The sequence below is a fragment of the Mytilus trossulus genome, chromosome 6, assembly GCF_036588685.1.
Source record: "Mytilus trossulus isolate FHL-02 chromosome 6, PNRI_Mtr1.1.1.hap1, whole genome shotgun sequence".
Classification (NCBI taxonomy): Eukaryota; Metazoa; Mollusca; class Bivalvia; order Mytilida; family Mytilidae; genus Mytilus; species Mytilus trossulus.
In genome coordinates, this window is record NC_086378.1 from 56,472,793 (window position 1) to 56,493,640 (window position 20,848).

At 32.9% G+C, this 20,848-nt stretch overlaps 2 protein-coding genes and 1 pseudogene across 2 annotated transcripts in view; 2 read left to right on the forward strand and 1 right to left on the reverse strand.

The window, feature by feature from the left end:
• The first annotated feature begins 1,426 nt into the window (after positions 1 to 1,426).
• LOC134721571 (putative nuclease HARBI1) lies at positions 1,427 to 4,770 on the forward strand (annotated as a pseudogene).
• Positions 4,771 to 4,819: 49 nt separating this feature from the next.
• LOC134721572 (uncharacterized) lies at positions 4,820 to 7,990 on the reverse strand. The gene is made up of 2 exons (XM_063584670.1): positions 7,836 to 7,990; positions 4,820 to 5,211 (listed from the first exon to the last, which is right to left on the reverse strand). The coding sequence occupies exons 1-2, from the start codon at positions 7,936 to 7,938 to the stop codon at positions 4,820 to 4,822; spliced, it is 495 nt and encodes a 164-aa protein (XP_063440740.1). The 5' UTR covers positions 7,939 to 7,990.
• An 8,361-nt stretch (positions 7,991 to 16,351) lies between these two features.
• The window catches only part of LOC134721573 (alanine aminotransferase 1-like), a 29,469-nt gene continuing 24,972 nt past the window's right edge, over positions 16,352 to 20,848 (forward strand). The window contains exons 1-2 of the mRNA XM_063584671.1: positions 16,352 to 16,655; positions 18,114 to 18,203. Of these exons, the coding sequence (XP_063440741.1) occupies positions 16,455 to 16,655; positions 18,114 to 18,203 (291 nt within the window). The 5' untranslated portion in view covers positions 16,352 to 16,454. The remainder of the gene's footprint in view (positions 16,656 to 18,113; positions 18,204 to 20,848) is intronic.

The window sequence follows — 20,848 nt, forward strand, 5'->3', positions numbered from 1 at the left end:
AATACCAATATCTGTCATTGGATTATCATGAAAAAGAAATTATCTGTCGTTTACTTAAATGCATTATAGCATTTATATTGATTTGAATTCAACATGTACATTTCATAAACAATTTTCAAATAGTCAGTGGGCTAGATATTAATGATGTGCCTCTCGATTATTTTTTAGCATCTGAGGAACTCTTACCAAATTTCACATATTTTCACACTCATAATTATTTACCTGATTTGTCAGATCATTGTCAGATCTCATGCATGTTAAAATGCAACACAAAAATTTATGAAAGAAACTAAAATCTAGCTTTAATGACAGATAAATATATATGGGATGATAACTCAGTCTTAGCATTTCAAGATGCCATAAATTCAAATGAAATCAAAATTTTATTAGACAGTATAAAGATAAAAGTTATGACCAAGATTCAATTGATAATGCCGCAGAAAATTTAAATAAGATTTTCCTAAACGCTGCAGACTTATCATTAAAGAAAATTATTAGAAAACCAAAAAAAAGCAAGAAGAAGAAAATTAAAAAGAATAGAGAATGGCAAGATCAAGTAAGATATAATAAATTTAAACAAAACTTATATCGAAAATACAAATTAATGCAAAATCACAACACAGATCCTTATTTACGAGGGTCCTTTTTTAAATGACTCAAATCGTATCGAAAACAAAGAAGAGCAAAAATAAGAAAATTCAAACAAGACATCATGAATAAACTCGATAATTTGTATGATCAAAATCCCAAAGTCTATTGGCAACTACTAGATAAAATTAAAAATATCTCAAATAATAGTCAAAAAAAATCTGAGAATACTATCGACCCATCTGAATGGCAAGAATACTTTCAAAAATTAAATAAGAATGAACAATATAGTGATGATTTGATTAAGAACAAACTTAAATCATTCCACAATGAAAATGTTTTTAATGAACTTGACTACTTAATAACACCTGAGGAAATAGAAAAAGCAATAAAAAGTCTTAAAAATTCTAAATCGAGTGGATTCAGCATGATCTCGAATGAAATGATAAAATATAGCCAAACCGTTTGTATCCCTCTAATACAAAAACTCTTTAATTTAGTATTTTCAAGTAGTATTTACCCAAAATTATGGGGCCAAGGCTTTATCACCCCCCTTCACAAGTCTGGATCTAATCATGATCCATCAAACTACAGGGGCATTACTATTGCTGATAACATAGGCAAGTTATTTAATTCAATTCTAAATAACATGTGCAGGTAGACAAAAAATTTAAAAACTAGAAATATAATTAGAAGTGAGCAAATTGGTTTTACTAAAGGATGTCGCACAACTGACCATATGTATGTGTTAAATACCATCATTCAAAAATTTGTGAAAAATAATTCGAAGCCTCTGTATGCATGCTTTGTAGATTTTAAGCGTGCATTTGATTCAGGACTGGGTTGCACAAACGTTATTTAAATTTAAGTGTCATTTAAATATACGTTAAACCATAATTAAAATTAAGTAACCGTTATTCCTGTTGCACAAAGGTTTATTAGAGGTAAGTAACACTTAAAGGTTACTTAAACTTAAATGTGGGAAAGGGGTACTTTTAAATATTTAAATATCGATTAAATATGGAAGACATGCTGCTTTTCGGCAACCTTGCTGGTAATATAAGGCCACCATTGGCACCTAGAAAGTATAGAGAAAGGCTACTCACCCTAAATGATTTGACAGACAAGCAGCTTCGTTCCAGATATAGATTTGGGAGACAATCTATCCAAAGGATAACTGATATTGTTCGTGACGATATTACACACCCGACCCAGAGAAGTCACGCACTAAGCGCAGAAATGCAGGTACTAAATGTAGATTTTAAACTCTTGTAAACATGGTTTTGAAAAACAATCACATTCTCCAATGTTTGTTTCTATTTTTGTGTGTTTACGAACATAACCACCATTTGCAACATCCTTTTTCTTAGAATAAAAACAGCTACACAAGATCATCTGCACACTGAGTATTAAATCCTTTCATAAATGCCGAAATCCAAAATATGTGTCAAACATTTCCCACCATCAACTTTGTTTACATTTTTTCAAAGGGACGTAATACATTTTACGGGGTTCATAAAGGGATACAGTTTCTTATAAAATTTAACTTTTTGTAAAGTCATTGGGGGAGGGGAGGGAAACCCGGAAACGTGTAATTTATCTATGAAATTCGTTACTGTTCGTGTGACATATTAATAGTGATATCATAGAGACACGCTGTTAAAAAACAATAATTATTATTTTCAGCGATTTTGTTAAAACACATATAATTTCAACGTGCACAACTTTATACCTTTGTTATAATTTTAGAAATAATCAATAATTAATATGAAGAAGGGGCAGGACCTTTTTCGGACGTCGGGATCGGATGTTTTTATGATCGGGATTTCTGGATTGATCCTTTCGGGACCCGGGAATTCTTGTTTCGAATTTTAGGATGCCGAGATTTTTTTTTTAATTCTGGACCTCTGGATTTCATTAGTTTAAGCCCGGGATTTCGGGATAAGAACCCTCTTTTAAGTATCAATATATATATATGTATGTATAATAATTAATAATTAACGATTATTCATTTAATCGCTAAACTAAGAAACGCCGGTTCCTGCATGTTTATAATCTTGAAAATATAAATATCTAGATATTAAATTAAATACATATATTTTTGTGTGAAGAGATTATGTTTCGAACATCATATACAGTTGTGTGCAAACGTGTCAAATGACGAAAAGGACCCGATACTTGTACCTTATTTCGGGGTTCAGGGATACATTTTTGCAATAAAATGCATGTAATATATGATTTTTAAATTCTGTATCTAAGCAGCGTTTTAAGTGTATAATCAGTGGCGGATCCAGAAATTTTCATAAGTGGGGGCCCACTGACTGGCCTAAGAGGGGGCCCGGTCCAGTCATGCGCCATTGATTCCCTATTCTGATAATGTATATATATATAAATGGTTAATGAACTGTTAGCACGCAAGTTTTAAAAATAAACTCATCATATATAATGTTTTAACAGGTGCTTGTTGCTTTGAGGTTCTTTGCATCTGGTAGTTTCATGCAGGTCATAGGAGATACTGTGGGTATAGATAAATCAACAGTTAGTAGATGTGTTAACAAAGTATCAAAAGCCCTTGCTTCTAAATCTGACCAGTACATCAAATGGCCGTCAGAACAGAGGAAACGAGATATAAAGCAAGGTTTTTATGACAATGGTGGATTCCCTGGAGTAATTGGTTGTATAGATGGTACCCATGTGAGAATTGCAGCACCCTCAAGCGACGAACCATCATTTGTCAACAGAAAGGGCTTTCATAGCATAAATGTGCAGGCCATTTGTGATAATGAAGGTATTTATCAACATAAATTAATTTTTATTTTCCATTCATGCCACGCATATATATTCATAATGGTTTACTATTTTAAATTGTTGTTTAGATGGAGTGTTGTCTCATTGGCACTCATACCACATCTTCCTATATCTATATACATATATGTTTATATAACATTACTTTATCATTATTCGTTCCTGCAAAAAAAAATGTCAATATTTTTTTAAGTATAGCAAAATATCATAGAGTGGTTTAGTTAAATATTCAAGCAGTTATAAGCATAACAATTTATGCAGATCGTTTGTCCATTTCACTGATAAATGCCAGAAAATAAACCCACTTTTTAACTTGACCAATTAAGATTCCGCATAGACTTCTGGCTGTTTGATCATCTCTGATAAAGTAAAATCCAGACCAGCGCTTACAAAGAAAATTCTATGAAAGGTATAAAGGACGACATCAAATGATAAAAAACTGAATTCACATAGTTTTTTACCGATCCCCACCCCCACCCCCTCTTCACTTAATTTGGAAAAAAAACGATTTTATATATACAAAATATGCGAAATCTTAAACCCCCACCCATGCACCCCCAAACTATTTGATCTAAGTTTTTTTTTTATCCTACATGTATTGATCTTTTAATATCATTCCTAAGTTCCAACGGTACCGTTCCGACAAAACATTTGAAAAGGCAATTTTAAAACCTTTGAATGGTGTCATAAAATTCTCAATTCGGAATTTGCTATGAAATAAAATTGTGTTGTTTTAAAAATCAATAAAAAATCAAATAAGCTCTCAAAAACTAAAAGATTTTGTTTTTGTTTTAGTATTTCTTGATTTATATTACAGTATACAATTATTATTTTCGTAGGTAAATTTACAAACATTGTAGCGAGGTGGCCTGGAAGTGTTCATGACAGTCATATCCTGAGATGTTCACAAATATCTGAACATTTGGAGCAAGCTCATAAATGTGTAGAAGATGGATTAATACTTGGTGACAGCGGTTACGCATGTAGAAGTTTCCTGATGACGCCTTATATCAGACCGACAGAGCCTTACCACGAGAGATTTAATACAGCTCACACGCGCACAAGATGCTGCATTGAAAGAACATTTGGGTGGTGGAAGAAACGATTTTATTGCTTGCACGCAGAATTAAGACTGCAACCAGAGAAAGTATGCACCTTAATTATGGCATGTGCAGTTTTGCACAATCTTGCAATATAGAGATGAGAGAACCGATGGAGGATCCTGACGATGAAATTCAAATGTTTTGGAACATCAGCAATTAGATTTCCAAGGACCAGACGAAGGACGTGTTGTGAGAGATCACATTGCAAGGACATTTTTTGCATAATAATTTTATTATATTACACTGAAGCACATTAAAGAATAATATCACAGATAACATAAATGTTCAAAAATTGTACATCATCTTTTTCTTTGTTTCATTGTTCATGCATTTAATGCATCAAGAGTTAGTAGGGCGTCGTTCTCTTGTATTTCCCACTGGTTCAGCCTTCTAATTTCAAGTTTAAGCTTTTCGTTTTCCAGTTTAATTTTCTCTACCTCAAGTTTAAATTTTTCTTCCTGGACTGTTAATACATCATATTGTTTCCTTGCTAGCATTTCCTGAGTTATAACATGTGAAGTCTTCACTGAGTTTTTCTTAGAGTATGGAGTGCTTGTGTATCTTGGTAACGAAATTGCAGTAGCGGGAGTGCACGTAATAGTATCATAGGTATCATTGTTTACTAACAAACAACTTTCTGGTTGAACTTCAACCTCACACCCTGAGAAAGATTCAGCTGGAGATATATTTGGTGAAAAGATTGAGTCTGAATTATCTGAAAATATAAAGATTGAAAATGCATGAATTATACGGTATCGATTAGACTGGCATGAAGAAGGCAGTGTTTGAATATATATTACAGAAAGAAAGTAAAATACTTATTGTTTTAACCTGCCAAAATATTTACATAGTATATACAATCTTCAAGAAAATGTTAATATGTCAATTAAAATGTTGATATACAATGTATATAAATATATTGAACTGCCGTCAGTAAAATTAAAATTAGATACATCATGGGCCATAGTTCATTCTGATTAAAATCAAACCTCTCACGGTTTGTTTGTATATATCGTGTGTTGGAGGCAGGGGCGGATCCAGCCATTTAAAAAGGGGGTCCCAATCCAGGAGAAAAGAGGGGCCTGATGGGGGAGCATCACATTGTTCTAGTAAAAAATAACCAATAAAGATGCCGAGCAAAACGAGCCAATTTTGTTTGGGTCTAGGCAATTCATTTCAAAAAATGTGAGAAAGAAAGTTGTTTTCCGACTAAAAAGGGGCCATACTATTCTATTCCAAAATAAACCCACGTGAGACCCCCATCCTAAATCTATATAACGTTACTCTTATTGATTTCTGACTGTGGGATATTTTGAGGAAGACGCACTGTACGAATTCAATGTTCAATGATTAGAGTAAAGAGAGGTGGTACAATTGCTAATGAGAGAACTAACCAGCAAGGTTTGAACAAAGTAGATGTATGCACTGATGGGCAACCGTGCCGCGGCCTTTAATAATGACGAGAGAGAGCGAGAGAGAGAAAAAAATACAATGCAAATGCCCGACAGGAAAAATATGAAGCAATATATTAAACTTGGGAAACTAATGTTGTTTAGCCTAATTGACAATAAAACAATGATTCAGGGAAATTGATCGAATACACGACCTCTCGCAATGTAAGCAATGATATTATATAGTTCTTGTCTAAATTATAGGACTTTAATTTATATTTGTCTCAGAAAAAAGGTAACTGCAAATTACCAGTTTTGTGTCAATTGTAGCAATAAACTAATAATAGTTACCAACATCTAAATTATGTGTTAATGTTTATTGCATAGATTTCTTTCTATTAGCATTAAGGATCATAAATATTTTCCACGACTACATTGTACATTATTTTGAACTAAGATCAACTATGGCTACGCAAATGCTCCTCGACGAAAATATAAAAAAAAAATGTGGTATTATTGCCAATGAGACAACTAAGAAAGCATTTATTATTTGAAAAAAAATGATATATGCTCCATTTAATTTTTGCGTAGTGAAAAGGTGGGGTAGGAGGGGTCCTGATTCCGAATTCCCGGGCTTAAAGACACACAATCCCGATCGCGGTCCAGATTTTAAATAAAGTTAATTCCCGTCGATCCCAAATTAGAAAAAAAAGAATTCCCGGATCCCGAAAGGGTCAATTCTGAAATCCCGAACTTAAAAACACCCGATCCCAAAGACCCGAAAAAAAAACCTATACCCCTCCCCTCTAGTATGAAAATACTTTTTAAATTAATAAAAACAATCATTTATCTCGGAACAAGTCGATTGTCTTTTTTTTTAAACTCAATGTTGAAATAACGTTTACCCAAATTATTAATTGTGTTTATGCAAGAATTATCACGTTAGACATGTTAGAAATGATACAAAAAATTCAAGTACTGTAACATAGAATAAATCGATAATGGTGTGCTTTAAAAACATCCATAATTGTACCTCATTACTACCGTGACGTCATGTTAAAAATCGAAACGCTAAAATATTTCTCTAAGAGGCAATAGTGCAGGAGAATTGAATTAAAAATAATAATATTTCTGAGAGTAAGAATATTGGGAAATATTGGATTATTACACAGAAACCGGTAAGGTTTTTTTTCTATTTCTGAAGTAAGCTCGAGTGAATATCCGTTCGACTTTGTTGACGGTTGCGAACACAGGTACTTGTGGACAGGATACCCTTTGGGTGCCCCTGAGTGGGAGTATCCCGAATGACCCCCCATGTAGTTTAATTTTGATTTATTTTTCATTAAACGTTTATTTAAATTGTTTTCACTGGGAATATATGTCGAAGTTACTGACAAACAGCATTTGAGATTTTTGCCAGTCGACTGATATATATATACATATCAGTCGACTGGCAAAAATCTCAAATGCTGTTTGTCAGTAACTTCGACATATATTCCCAGTGAAAACAATTTAAATAAACGTTTAATGAAAAATAAATCAAAATTAAACTACATGGGGGGTCATTCGGGATACTCCCACTCAGGGGCACCCAAAGGGTATCCTGTCCACAAGTACCTGTGGTTGCGAAATGTGCTTGGTCACAGTCATATGGTTTCATTTTGACTTATAATTGAGAGGTCAGAGAATAAGAAATCGTAAATTGAAAAATTAGTAAATAGCGAATGACGATATTCATTCCACAAGCAGTGTGTGAGCGTCCTTATATATACAATTAATTTTATTATTATACAAATGTGGACTACCCTTCAAAAAGGCCCCACAATTTATTTTTAAGGAATGTGTTTACAAATATTGATCAGCTGATGCGTAGTTGAGAGAATTAGAATGTTTTTTTTTTTTTAATTTAAGAGCAACACGATAAGAGAAAAAGAGAAAGAATAAGCACCTTCAGAAGTTACAAGAATCACTGAAGATTCACAACCATTCAGGCCAACGAAACTGGAACAATCCTTCATCATTTCAACTATTTTCTCTGTTTCATTTGACATTGGTTTAGGTGCCGGCCCACCACCTGTTTGCTTTGAATATTTGTTTTTTTCAGCATACTGTGTTTTTGCCTTTGATTGCAAGTTTTGCCATTTGGTTTTAACTTCTTTGCCTGTGCGACAATGTAACCCAAGATTTGGCATGCTATGGTCTTCCAGACCCCTGTTTTCTGTGCATTTGTAATGGCGTTTGTCAATTTGCTTCTTATTACAGTTAAATTTTGTTCAACCAGTTGCCTGAGTAAGGAAATTTCGGATGAATCCCAGTTTGATGATCGTTTTTTTCTATCAGCGTCTACTTGGTTCTCCATTTTGATTCCGTACAAAATTCGCGAAAATGCACGCGAATAAGGGAACTGTTTTAGAACCAGTTGATTCTGGATTAAATAATACTTAAAGTTGTTAAATAACACTTAAGTAATTGAAGGCGTAATTAAGCTTTGAGCAACAGATTTTAAACTGTTGTTTAACTAATTATTATTTAAGAAGTTAAGTATCATTTATCTTTTAAATAATGTTTAAATTAAATGACGTTTGTGCAACCCAGTCCAGTTTCATATCTCCACCTTTTTTATAAACTTAAATGTATAGGTGTTGGAACAAAATTTTATGACATTATAAAAGACTCATAAAATGTATCTGAGACTACTCTCAGAATGTATGTATGAAAACACAGAAACTTGTGTAAAAATAGACCAAAACAGGACAAACCTTTTTAAATCAAATATAGGAGTAAGACAAGGGGATAATCTCAGTCCCTGTCTCTTTAATATATATTTAAATGATTTGCCAACCTATTTTGACCAAACATGTGATCCAATCCCATTAAATACACATCCCTTAAATATTTTAATGTATGCTGATGATGTAGTTCTTTTATCATCATCAGAGCAAGGACTTCAAAAATGTGTTAACAAATTAAATAAATTTACAGTTGATTATAAAATGACAGTTAACACAAAAAAGACCAAGGTTCTTGTATTTAACAAATCAGGAAGACTCAAAAATATTAAAACATCATTAGGAAACCAGACTTTAGAATGTGTACAGAACTACACATACTTAGGTATAAATTTTTCATCATCTGGGAGTTTCCAAAAAGCAAAGAAAGGACTTTATAACAAAGGAATGAAAGCATATTTCAAATTAAGGAAGACCTTTTCAGTGGAAAGCCCAAAACCTAGTACTTTATTACACATCTATAACCATACAATCCGACCAATCTTGTTGTATGGATCTGAAATTTGGGGTTATATACCACATAAGAAACAAATACATTTGGATAACTTTATATCAAAAGAAACTGATTATTTTGTACTAGAGAAAAACCATACTAAGCTTTGTAAATTTTCACTTGGAGTTAATATAAAAACATCAAATATGGCATGTAGAGGAGAACTAGGTTCACTCCCTACACTGTATTATGTAATAATGAATATGGTAAAATATTGGATCCATCTTATGAAAGATATTGAACCTTCAAATATTATTCTAAGGGAAGCCATAAATTAATCTGTCTCATTCTATGGACAAACATAACCAGGAATCTTGGATAGGAAGCATTAAACATATATTTCAATTTCTAGACTTAGAATATCTATTTGTTAACCAGTCAAACTTTAAACAAAACCATATTCTAAAAAAGGTAAAAACATCTTTAACTATTAAATTTAAAGAAAGCTGGTTAGCTAGTTTAGAAAGCAATTCTGGGAAGTGTACTAATTTACAATCTGGCAATAAATTAAGAACTTACAGAAAATTTTGAAATATTTTTATGTTTGAACCATATTTAAAAATGAATTCAAAAAAAGACAGGCAAATAATCACAAGATTTAGAACTAGCTGTCATGATCTTGAAATCGAAAGAGGGAGGTATATTGGGATTAAAGCTGAAGGCAGAAAGTGTAAGCTATGTAAGAACGCAGTTAAAGACGAACTACATTTTCTTTTAAAATGTCCTGTTCTAAAAGATTCTCGATCTCAACATCTATCTAATTTAAATTCCACATTCAAAATTTTTTCAAGATTATCTGATGAAATGAAATTTGTTTGGATTCTTTTATCTGAAGATTTGTTTGTTACTTCAAACTTATCTAATGGGTATTGCACTCCCTTTTTGAAGAACGAAAGAATATTATAGAAAATATTGTTGTTTGAAAGAAAGAAAAATAGAAGAAAAAAATATATATAATAGATATATATAGGAAATAAAATTGATCAGGAGTTGTCTCCCATAGACCTAGTATTGTAAAGAATTATGTAATTTCTCCAGGTCACAGTGGCACCCATAACAACTAAGTTTTGCCAATAACTTGGTTTATATCAGGTTAATAAGTGTAAATGTGTATTCATGTGTTTTTTTGTTTTTTGTTTTTTTGTTGTCTAAATGTACTTTAATCATTCTAATCATTTTCTGTGCTTTATTTTGTAATTCATTCATTTTATTGTATAGCTCAAATTTTGGGCACCATGATTGGTTAATAAAAATTATCTTATCTTATCTTATCTCTCTCGCCCCATCCTAAAGTGGGTCGACTTATACCAACTTTAAGCCTGAATGTTTCTATAATGAAGCAGATGTAATGAAAAATGAAGATAAAATCAAAATAAGAGCCTTTCAGAAGACAGCAATCCAGATTTTTTTTAAATTTATTTATATCTTGCATTTTTCTATCTTTCAAGAACCATCTCTCATGAACGTTGAATGTGAAATTATCAATATCATTCTTGACCTTCATGTTATCATCAGTAACAACATATTTAAAAAAAAGTTTGAACAGTTGTATGGTTGAAAGATTCACGAGGTAACGCACGGACACGACTGGAAACACCATTTTTAAATCTTTCAAGAAGCATACCTCATGATCAGAAACTGTAAAAATCTTCAATGTCAAACTTGACCTCCATTTTGGAATCAGTAACGACAATTTTAAAAGATTTGATTGAACGGTTCATGAGAAGAGGGCGGCAAGGACAATGTTTGGCAGCATTCTAACATCTCCAAAATAATATAAATAAGAAGATGTGGTATAAGAAAAAATGCAATGCTTTATAAGTAAACACAAATGGTGCAACACAAGTCTGAGATTCATAAAAAAACAAACACGTTTGGTACCTACAATTTTCAATAATGATGTATTTGGAACAGAATCTGTGGTGTGTCAGATATCATAGTGCAGTAAAATAAAAGTTTTGTTTATAGCTCATAGTTTGAAAATTCATCGATGTCCCCGCGGCAATGTCGAGGAAAACTAAGATCAAGATATGATGCAGACCATATACATATACCATTCCTTGTGCAGACCTAGTCCTTATAGTTTCGGTGGTATCTTAAATATGCATTTCTCTACGATATATGAGGTCACCAAGCATGCATTGAAATGTGGATTAATGGAGGGCAGACATCTTCAGACAATATAATGAAACATACTGAACAGACATCTTCAGACAATATAATGAAACATACTGAACATAACTTATATACTACTAGTAGTAGTTATCAAAGGTTCCAGGATTATAATTTAATACGCCATACGCATAGATAATACATAATGTGGCGGGGTTAAACATGTTAGCGGGCACCCAACACGCCACTAACCTGGGACAGTGGTGTACTCGTACATTGAATGTCGTATGGAAAACACTTTAAACAAGAATGTGTCCTAAGTACAAGGATCTGCACTATCATCTTCTATGTTTAGTGGACCGTGAAATTGGGGTAAAAACTCTAATTTGGCATTACAATTAGAAAGGTCATATCATAGAGAACATGTGTACTAAGTTTCAACTGGATTAGACTTCAACTTCATCAAAAACATCCGCAATCAAAAACTTTAACCTGAAGCGGGACGAATAAACGGACAGTCGAACAGACGAACGAATGGACCCACAGACCATCGTAGGTATCTGTAGGTGGGGCATAAAAATGCTTTCAAATTTGAAATCGCACGCGTGTATCCGTATGCTCAGTCAGTGATATTTTCCGATTTGTCAAGTAATTGTATTTATCTACCAATTTACACTTTCGTATAGATAAATTTATTTTTTTTCATATACAAAATACCTCCAAGAGTGGTTCGACACTGAATACAACGGAGGATATTGTTGGTTGCTGTTTGCATGTTATGGTGGTAAGTTTACATTGCTTAAAATCATATAAAAGCATAATTTAATACATGCAAAAGTCATTGACAAACACAATAATGTCGCAACGAAGCATACAGTATAAAAAGAGGTAATGATGACGAAGCTTACAAAACATGAAAATAAAGACACTTTAAAACGTGTACTTTTTTGTTTCTAGATACCATATTAACCTACGATCTTTATAAGTTTGTTAATTATACTATAAAAAATTTCAGGAATGCATGTTTTAAAACTATGAGGCACGAGAAACATTAAGCTTTTATCATCGATATTGTCGTGCGTTTTTTTAATTTTTGTCTATAAAAATGCCACAAATTCGAAATACCTTGTAGACAAATAATGAGTTTTATGGCAAAGAATATATTAGAGCAAAATGTCCGAAGAATAGATATTGAATTTCTTTAAACATACTAATTCTGCACTGTCTAAACTGTGTTCGATTCGAACGCGTCAACGTTCGGATTCATCTGTATCGGGGTTATTCGGGGTGATATAGTCTGTATAGTTGAGGATAGATTGTGGTTTTTTTTGCATGACTAAATAAAAAATACTGGTGTAACTTCATTTCATACTTGGAAATCATGCAACGTACGAGATTGTGATAAAAAAAATGCTCCCAATATATATATTCACTTTTTTATAAAATACGTGCACCACTTATTGCGGACCTGTTTTTGTATTGCTATGAGTTACAATTTATGACAAAAATAAGCAAAGACCCATCAAAACAACATCTAATAATACTTCTAGATATTTGGATGATGTTTTGGCACTCAATAATGACGACTTCAGTATGTATACTAAAGAAATTTCTCCTGTTGAACTTACTTTAAATAAAGCTAATACTAACAATGACCACTGTCCTTTCCTCGATCTTGATATCTATATCACTAATGGAAAGCTTAATACAAAAAATCATGATAAAAGAGATGATTTCTCATTTCCTATTGTTAATTATCCATTTTAAGATGGTGACGTTCCTTTGTCACCATCTTACGGTGTGTATATATCTCAACTTTTACGATTTGCGCGTGTATATGTCGTGTACAAGTTGCAATTTCGTACAGGCTATAACATGTACAAAAATCTTGTTCATGTTATAACTTGTATAATGCAAAAATACAAGTTATAACATGTACAAAAGTACTTCGTACATGTTATAACCTGTACAAAATATTACTTAAAAATGGTTTTAACTTGTACAAAATAAAAAAAAATAAGGATATGTTTCTATTATCGCATCAGATGTCATCAACCTCAATAATATTTTCATAGTTTTTTTTATTATTCCTTCATGTAAGTGTGTTTTGTCCTTTTTTATACAGTTAATGTCCATGGGTTGGTATTACGAAGCATTCCTAAGACCTGTCATGAGATATTTCTTAAGGACATGCCTGATGATGCTCTTATGACTTTTTATGGACATATCTTTATTTGATGAATTATAATTGTGAGTGTTCACTTTGAAGGCAATAGTAAAATACTTTCATTTTAGTTGACACTAAAAGACAGAAGAGGATATGGCCAGGATAGATTTGACTACAAATAAAATTGGAAATGGAAATGGGGTATGTGTTTCAAAGACAACAACCCGCCCATTAAGCAAAAATCATCCAAAGGTCACAAATACATGCTTTCAAAGTAGAGGATTATATATTTAAAACATCAAAATGACATTCGCCACATGCAATGATCTTATAGTGTATCAATTTACATAAGTCATGCTTATGGCCAAAAATGTTGAATAGTAGATCCAAAGATATTGATAATTGAAAACTATTTCAGCTCTTACAGAGTAAGCATATAATATGTATAAGACATTGCTTTAGTCTTGCATGGTATAAAACGAGAGGGAGGAGTATTACCCAAAATTATAAGGCATTGTTTTTAAATTTTTTGGTAGAATTTAGTTACTAGCTAGTCATGATCTAATGTAATTGGCATTGAGGAAATGCAAGCTTTTAGTAAATAGTGTCACACTTATTTAAGCCATTGTGGACTGCATAAACATACGTCAATTACATGAAAACACATTTTGCCAACATAAGCCTTGAAACATATATTTCTTAAACTTTGTGATCATTGTCCTCTACAGAAAAAGACACGTTCTGGCATATTTATTGTTGTTCTTTATGCATTGGTGAATTGAAATGTAAATTTTACTTCATTAAGATTTATCTTAAATTTTATACAAGTTAAAACCATTTTTAAGCAATATTTTGTACAAGTTATAACATGTATGAGGTACTTTTGTACATGTTATAAATTGTAGTTTTGCATTATACAAGTTACAACATGTATAACATTTTTGTACATGTTATAACCTGTACAAAATCGCAACTTGTACACGACATTTATATGTAACAATATTTTAGATTTAAACGAGAGAAATGTAGGTGTTACTGAAAAACTATCACACCAGGGTTTTCGATATCACAAACTAGTCAAAACATTTACTAAATTTTATCATCGATATAAGGACATCATTCGTAAATATAGCTCAACATGCAGACTTCTTATACGTTCAGGTATTTCACATTCAATTTTTTATGGAAATATTCTTAATAAAGCACAAAGGTGTCAGTATTCACCTCAGAAACTAACGAAACCTTTGAATAGACTTATTAAGAAGGGATATAGTTACGATACTGTTGTCAGGTCATTAAAGATTGCATATTTTGGCGTTAATATTGATTCACTTATAGGGTCTTTGCATCGGAACTTAACACATTTATTAAAAAAACAGTTGTTGGCATGACACGGGTTATGTTCTTCTCCATAAATGTTATGATGGTATGATACTAAACCCCTAACGGGAAGGATTGTGCCTGACGTTAATATGATGAAATCCAATAATCTTTCAGTCAGTTTAATTGAAGTCTGGAGCTGGCATGTCAGTTAACTGCTAGTAGTCTGTTGTTATTTATGTATTATTGTCATTTTGTTTATTTTCTTTGGTTACATCTTCTGACATCAGACTCGTACCTCTCTTGAACTGAATTTTAATGTGCGTATTGATATGCATTTACTTTTCTACATTGGCTAGAGGTCATGATTAGGGGGGGGGGGGGGGGGGGGTTGAGATCTCACAAACATGTTTAACCCCGCCGCATTTTTGCGCCTGTCCCAAGTCAGGAGCCTCTGGCCTTTGTTAGTCTTGTATCATTTTAATTTTAGTTTCTTGTTTACAATTTGGAAATAAGTATTGCGTTCATTATCACTGAACTAGTATATATTTTGTTTAGGGGCCAGCTGAAGGACGCCTCCGGGTGCGGGAATTTCTCATCTACATTGAAGACCTGTTGGTGACCTTCTGCTGTTGTTTTTTCTATGGTCGGGTTGTTGTCTCTTTGACACATTCCCCATTCTCCATTCTCCATTCTATTGTATGTTGAAAAAGATTTATCGTTATCCATCTCATTTCTTCATTTCTTCATTTCTATTCTGTATTTTCCACTTTTACCAGATGAACCACTTCAGTTGGAAAATCTCCTCATCGATAGAATATATAAACATCATAGTCACACTGATGTATCCACAGTGCACATTGACTGTAAAACTTGCTCAGTATTTCACATTCCTTATACTTAAACATGCTCATAAAATGCAAACTGTAAGTCCCTTACACTTATACGTAATATATACCCCTATCAAGAGAGCCTTATTACAGAATTGTTAATTCTTAAACTAAGGTAATGAACAATTACATTGTTATTTGTACTTATGACTTAGTGACAAGTACACATTTCAAATTTAAAAAAAAAATGTGTAAAGTTATCACCTATCATATAAGCGTTAAAAAAGACCACGTACCCAACTGATTTGCAGGGTTTAAAAAATAAAATTAACAAATTCCAATCAGTATAAATCTTTACTTATCATTGTCATCTATACCACACTAAAAAAAAAGTGAAAAATTGCACTATATGTCTCTTTAACTTGGAAAACTATACGAACAGTCTTTATAGTAATAAACTAGTTCTCTTCTGATGTACATGTAGACAAAACATAAGCTGCTTGACAGGCGCTCAATATTTATCCATAATTGTTTTAAAAACTGGAATTTTGTACAGTCCACTATTAATTGTAATATATTATCTTCAAAGTTAAATAAATCATCCACAAGAAGAGCATACATCTTATCATTTAGTAGATTTCTTAGCAGCATAATGAATTTCCTTCTCACTCCTTCCAATGAATTTCATTTCCGGAATTACACACCGGACTTTGGAATCATTTTAACATTATTGTTTGAATTGTCTCCCTTGAAAAAATTACTTCTTTCATAATTTGGATTTCCAGTTCAAACTGCTTCACCCAACACTGCAACAACAAAACTTGTCTTTGACGGAACTTTTGAAGTGAAAACAAACATGAGGAGCGCACGACAGAGGTTGCATACTATTTGTGGTCACGTAAAATGGTCAAAAGAACACGGACGTGTAAACCTTGTCCAAACAAGGTCAAAGGTTTTGACAACTGACAACATTAACCCATTTGTCAAAAACATGGAATATGCAGTGAGAGGGCCAATAGTTATTCGTGCTGCAGAAATAGAGCAAGAACTAAAAGCTGTAAGCTTCTTGGGAGTTAACATTTGTAAGATTCTTGTCTCTGACTGTACATTCAAGTTTTCTTGCAAAGCAACCACTGTCTTTTAGAATAATGTCATGATATGCTGCTTACATGTAGCAATCTGTATCTGTATATCCCACTTGTGAAATTAGGATGGGTAGTCACAGATTGCTTTCGTCACAGATTGCTTTCGGCTATTATGTGACGGGTTGGTCTGCACATAATTAGTCCGAGAACGGAGATTACTCTGACGTCCAACGGCTGTTATGCCAGACAAGCTGGGGCCGTGGGACGTCAGAGCTTGTCCCGTATCAAAAAGTGGATATTTGCCCACTTAAAATGGATGCGCTACTTCATCGCTTCTGAAACCGACTGAGGGCCTTGGAATTATATAAATCGGGCATATTTGAGTCTCGAGGCCACAAACTCTCTCGTAACTTGACGACCATTTGAAAGTGAAAGTCAAAATGCATAAACCGACAGGTCTCTATAAAAACTGTTAAAATATAGAAAAATAAAAGGTTGTCAGGTAGGTGAAACTTACATATATAATAAGATAAATGAAAAATGAAGAGATTGATGCCCGATTTATACACTGATCTGAGGCAGTAGTCATAGGAAGGCGATCAGCTATGAAGTAAATATGTATTCTTAGGATAACAAGTACAAAAACATGAGGGGAACAGCTGATAGACAAATAATGATCCCTAGACATGCTAGAGTACAGTGAAAATTAACCGTTCAACTCTTACAATTGTATTAACAAAATTTTAGTTACAATGTACATGCAGATCTCCTTCCCAGACATTAGTTTTTTCATGTAAACACATTGATTTAATAAGGGAAATTTTTGTCCCCAGCTCATAGCTAAAGCTCACATCACACCTGATATTTAACATGTTTAAAGGCACTATAGTCTATACAACATGTACAAGATACAGTTGATGTCTATTTATATGAAACCAAAAAGATTTCCCCATTTATAGTAGGTCTATTTGTCAAATTTTGTCTTCTCATAACAACAGGTTAAATAAAAAATACTTACATGTAGGGTTTCACCAAGGTGAGTCAATGAGTCCTAGCTAGACTCAACAAATCTGTTTGGACTCATTGTTTTACTAACTGGGGATCAGTCCACAAATGCATCAAAATTGAAAAATGAAGTATCATTCAACAGAGCTCAGCACAAATACATGAAATATCATCATCTTAAAACAAAAGTTTAGAAATAATCTAAATTTGATGCCATTTCCATGCTCTATTTTGTTGTATACATGTAGAGATAGAATTTATAAATTATATTTGAGTAAAATTTCATTTTCCAATGTTGGGAATGAATGAACCATGATAATAAAAAACGAGTTCCTGGCCTTCAGAAAGCCTCAGTGAGAATCTGGGTATCTAAAAACTTTACAAATCAAAATGCTTAAAATGTATATACCCTTATTTATTTTCAGGGTAAGAGTAAACCATTTTCTGATGTTATTAGGGCCAATATTGGGGATTGTCATGCAACTGGTCAAAAGCCCTTGACGTTCCTGAGACAGGTAAATATATAAGGCATTGTGCTAGGAAAAAAACCCACTGATTGTCATGCAGTTTCAAAATAACCACTGTTTGTTTTTTCTCAGACATTTACTCTGTAAACAGGTAAAGGATTGCCTTATTCATGTTATTGTTTAAAAAAAAACATGACCTATATACATGTATATATAAAAAAGAAGATGTGGGTATGATTGCCAATGAGACAACTGTCCACAATATATAGTTGTTTAAAAATTCCCGTGTTATTTTGGTCTCTTGGGGAGAGTTGTCTCATTGGCAATCATACCACATCTTCTTTTTTTATAGTTAAATGTGTCCTAACTGAACATGCTGCATGAGTAATTGGTTATTATACATTTCTTATCTTCATTTTACTGCTGTCAAACACAGAATTTCAGCAAGAGCTATCTTTTAACCACATCAAATACTGTAAATTCAGAAATTAATGTGAGCATTTGTTATTAAAGGAATTGATTTTTTGCAATATTGAGAAAAATCTTGTTTTATTTATATCAAAAACCTTAAAATGCTAGTTTATTTTATTTCGATTATATCCCTGTCACATTTTTAGCAATAATAAAAACATCACAATAATTTCTGAATTTACAGTATACTAATTAATGAAATACAGGAAACTTGCTTTCTTTTTCAAACGCTTGCTTCCTTACATATATATTTTCATGTTAAGGAGGCTCGCGGGTTCAAAGATTTCAGCAAAAAATTAAACAATTGTTTTTGTCGAGCCTGCAACTTTTGTTGCAGAAAGCTCGACATAGGGATAGTGATCCGGCGGCGGCGGCTACGGCGGCGGCGGCGTTAGCTTACTTCTTAAAAGCTTTATATTTTAGAAGGTGGAAGACTTGGATGTTTCATACTTTGTATATAGATGCTTCATGTTACCAAGTTGCCGTCAGTCACATGTCCAATGTCCTTGACCTCATTTTCATGGTTCAGTGACCACTTGAAAAAAAAGTTCAGATTTTTTGTAATGTTGAATTCTCTCTTATTATAAGTAATTGGATAACTATATTTGATATGTGCGTACCTTGCAAGGTCCTCATGTCTGTCAGACAGTTTTCACTTGACCTCGACCTCATTTCATGGATCAGTGAACAAGGTTAAGTTTTGGTGGTCAAGTCCATATCTCAGATACTATAAGCAATAGGGCTTGTATATTAGGTGTATGGAAGGATTGTTAGGTGTACATGTCCAACTGGCAGGTGTCATCTGACCTTGACCTCATTTTCATGGTTCAGTGGTTATAGTTAAGTTTTTGTGTTTTGGTGTGTTTTTCTCATACTAAATGCAACAGGTCTACTATATTTGTTGTATGGAATGATTGTAAGGTGTACATGTCTAGCGGGCAGATGTCATGTGACCTTGACCTCATTTTCATGGTTCAGTGGTCAAAGTTAAGTTTTTGAGTTTTGGTCTTTTTATCTATTACTATATGCCATAGGTCAACTATATTTGGTGTATGGAAATATTTTATGATCTTTATGTCAGTCACGCAGGTTTTATTTGACTGTGACCTTATTTTCACGGTTCATTGCACAGTGTTGAGTATTGTGTTTTGGTTTGTTTTTCTTCAACTATAAGTGATAGGTCAGCTATATATGTTGTATAGAAGCATTGTTAGCTGTACATGTCTGCCTGGCATGGTTCATCTGACCTTGACCTCATTTTCAAGGTTCATTGGTCTTTGTTTAGTTATCTTGATTAATGTTAAGTTTATGTGACAGTTGTAATAGAGCTTAATACTTAGGACTATCAACATAATATCAATGATTAGTATAGAAGGCGAGACATTTCAGCGTGTGCACTCTTGTTTTCATTACACATTTTATTTATGAAACATGTTAAACTACTAGAAATTACTTTATGCTATGGTACAAAAATTAACCACAAAAGTAGATTCAGTTTGGCCCCAGATGACTTTTAAAATGTTAATATCATTTATAAAGCTCCAAATTATCTCCCTTTGGTGCAAAAATGAAACTTTTTTGCATTTAAATTGAAATATATTTTTTAACTTATCAGTGACCTATAATTTTTAACCGGATTTTTGTGACAAAAATGTCAGTTATTGATTTAGGGATGTACGGCGGGCGGGCAGGCGGGCGACAATCAAATGTTGTCCGTGCATTAACGCATGAACCGTTCAACCAAAGCTTCCCAAATTTAAATATGTTGTTACTGACATCTAAATGAAGGTCAAGTTCAATAATGGCGATTTTGACTTTTACCGTTCAGGAGTTATGTTTGTTGAAAGATTGAAAAATGTAGTTTCCAGTCGTGACCGTGCATTTTCTCATGAACCATTCGACCAAAGCTTTTGAAATTTTTATATGATGTTACTGATGACAAAAAATAGGTCTAGTTTAATAATGATGATTTTGACTTTTACTGTTCCGGAGTTATGGTTCTTGAAAGATCAGAAAATGCCGTTTCAATTCACGTTGTTGCATTTACTCATGAACCATTCAATCTAAGCATTTCAAATTTTAATATGTTGATACTGATGACAAAATGGAGGTCAAAATTGATATTGACAATTTTCACTTTCCCCATTCATCAGTAATGGTTCTTGTGATATTGCCAGGACACAAATAAATGTTAATAAACCCGGTTTGCTGTCGTTGTGACA

Bases quoted from the DNA above. Each gene is read 5' to 3' on its own strand.
- LOC134721572 (XM_063584670.1), bottom strand. From the start codon at position 7,938: ATGTCAAATGAAACAGAGAAAATAGTTGAAATGATGAAGGATTGTTCC. The intron at 5,212-7,835 runs GTGCTTATTCTT...TTATATTTTCAG, and splicing joins GATTCTTGTAACTTCTGAAG to ATAATTCAGACTCAATCTTT.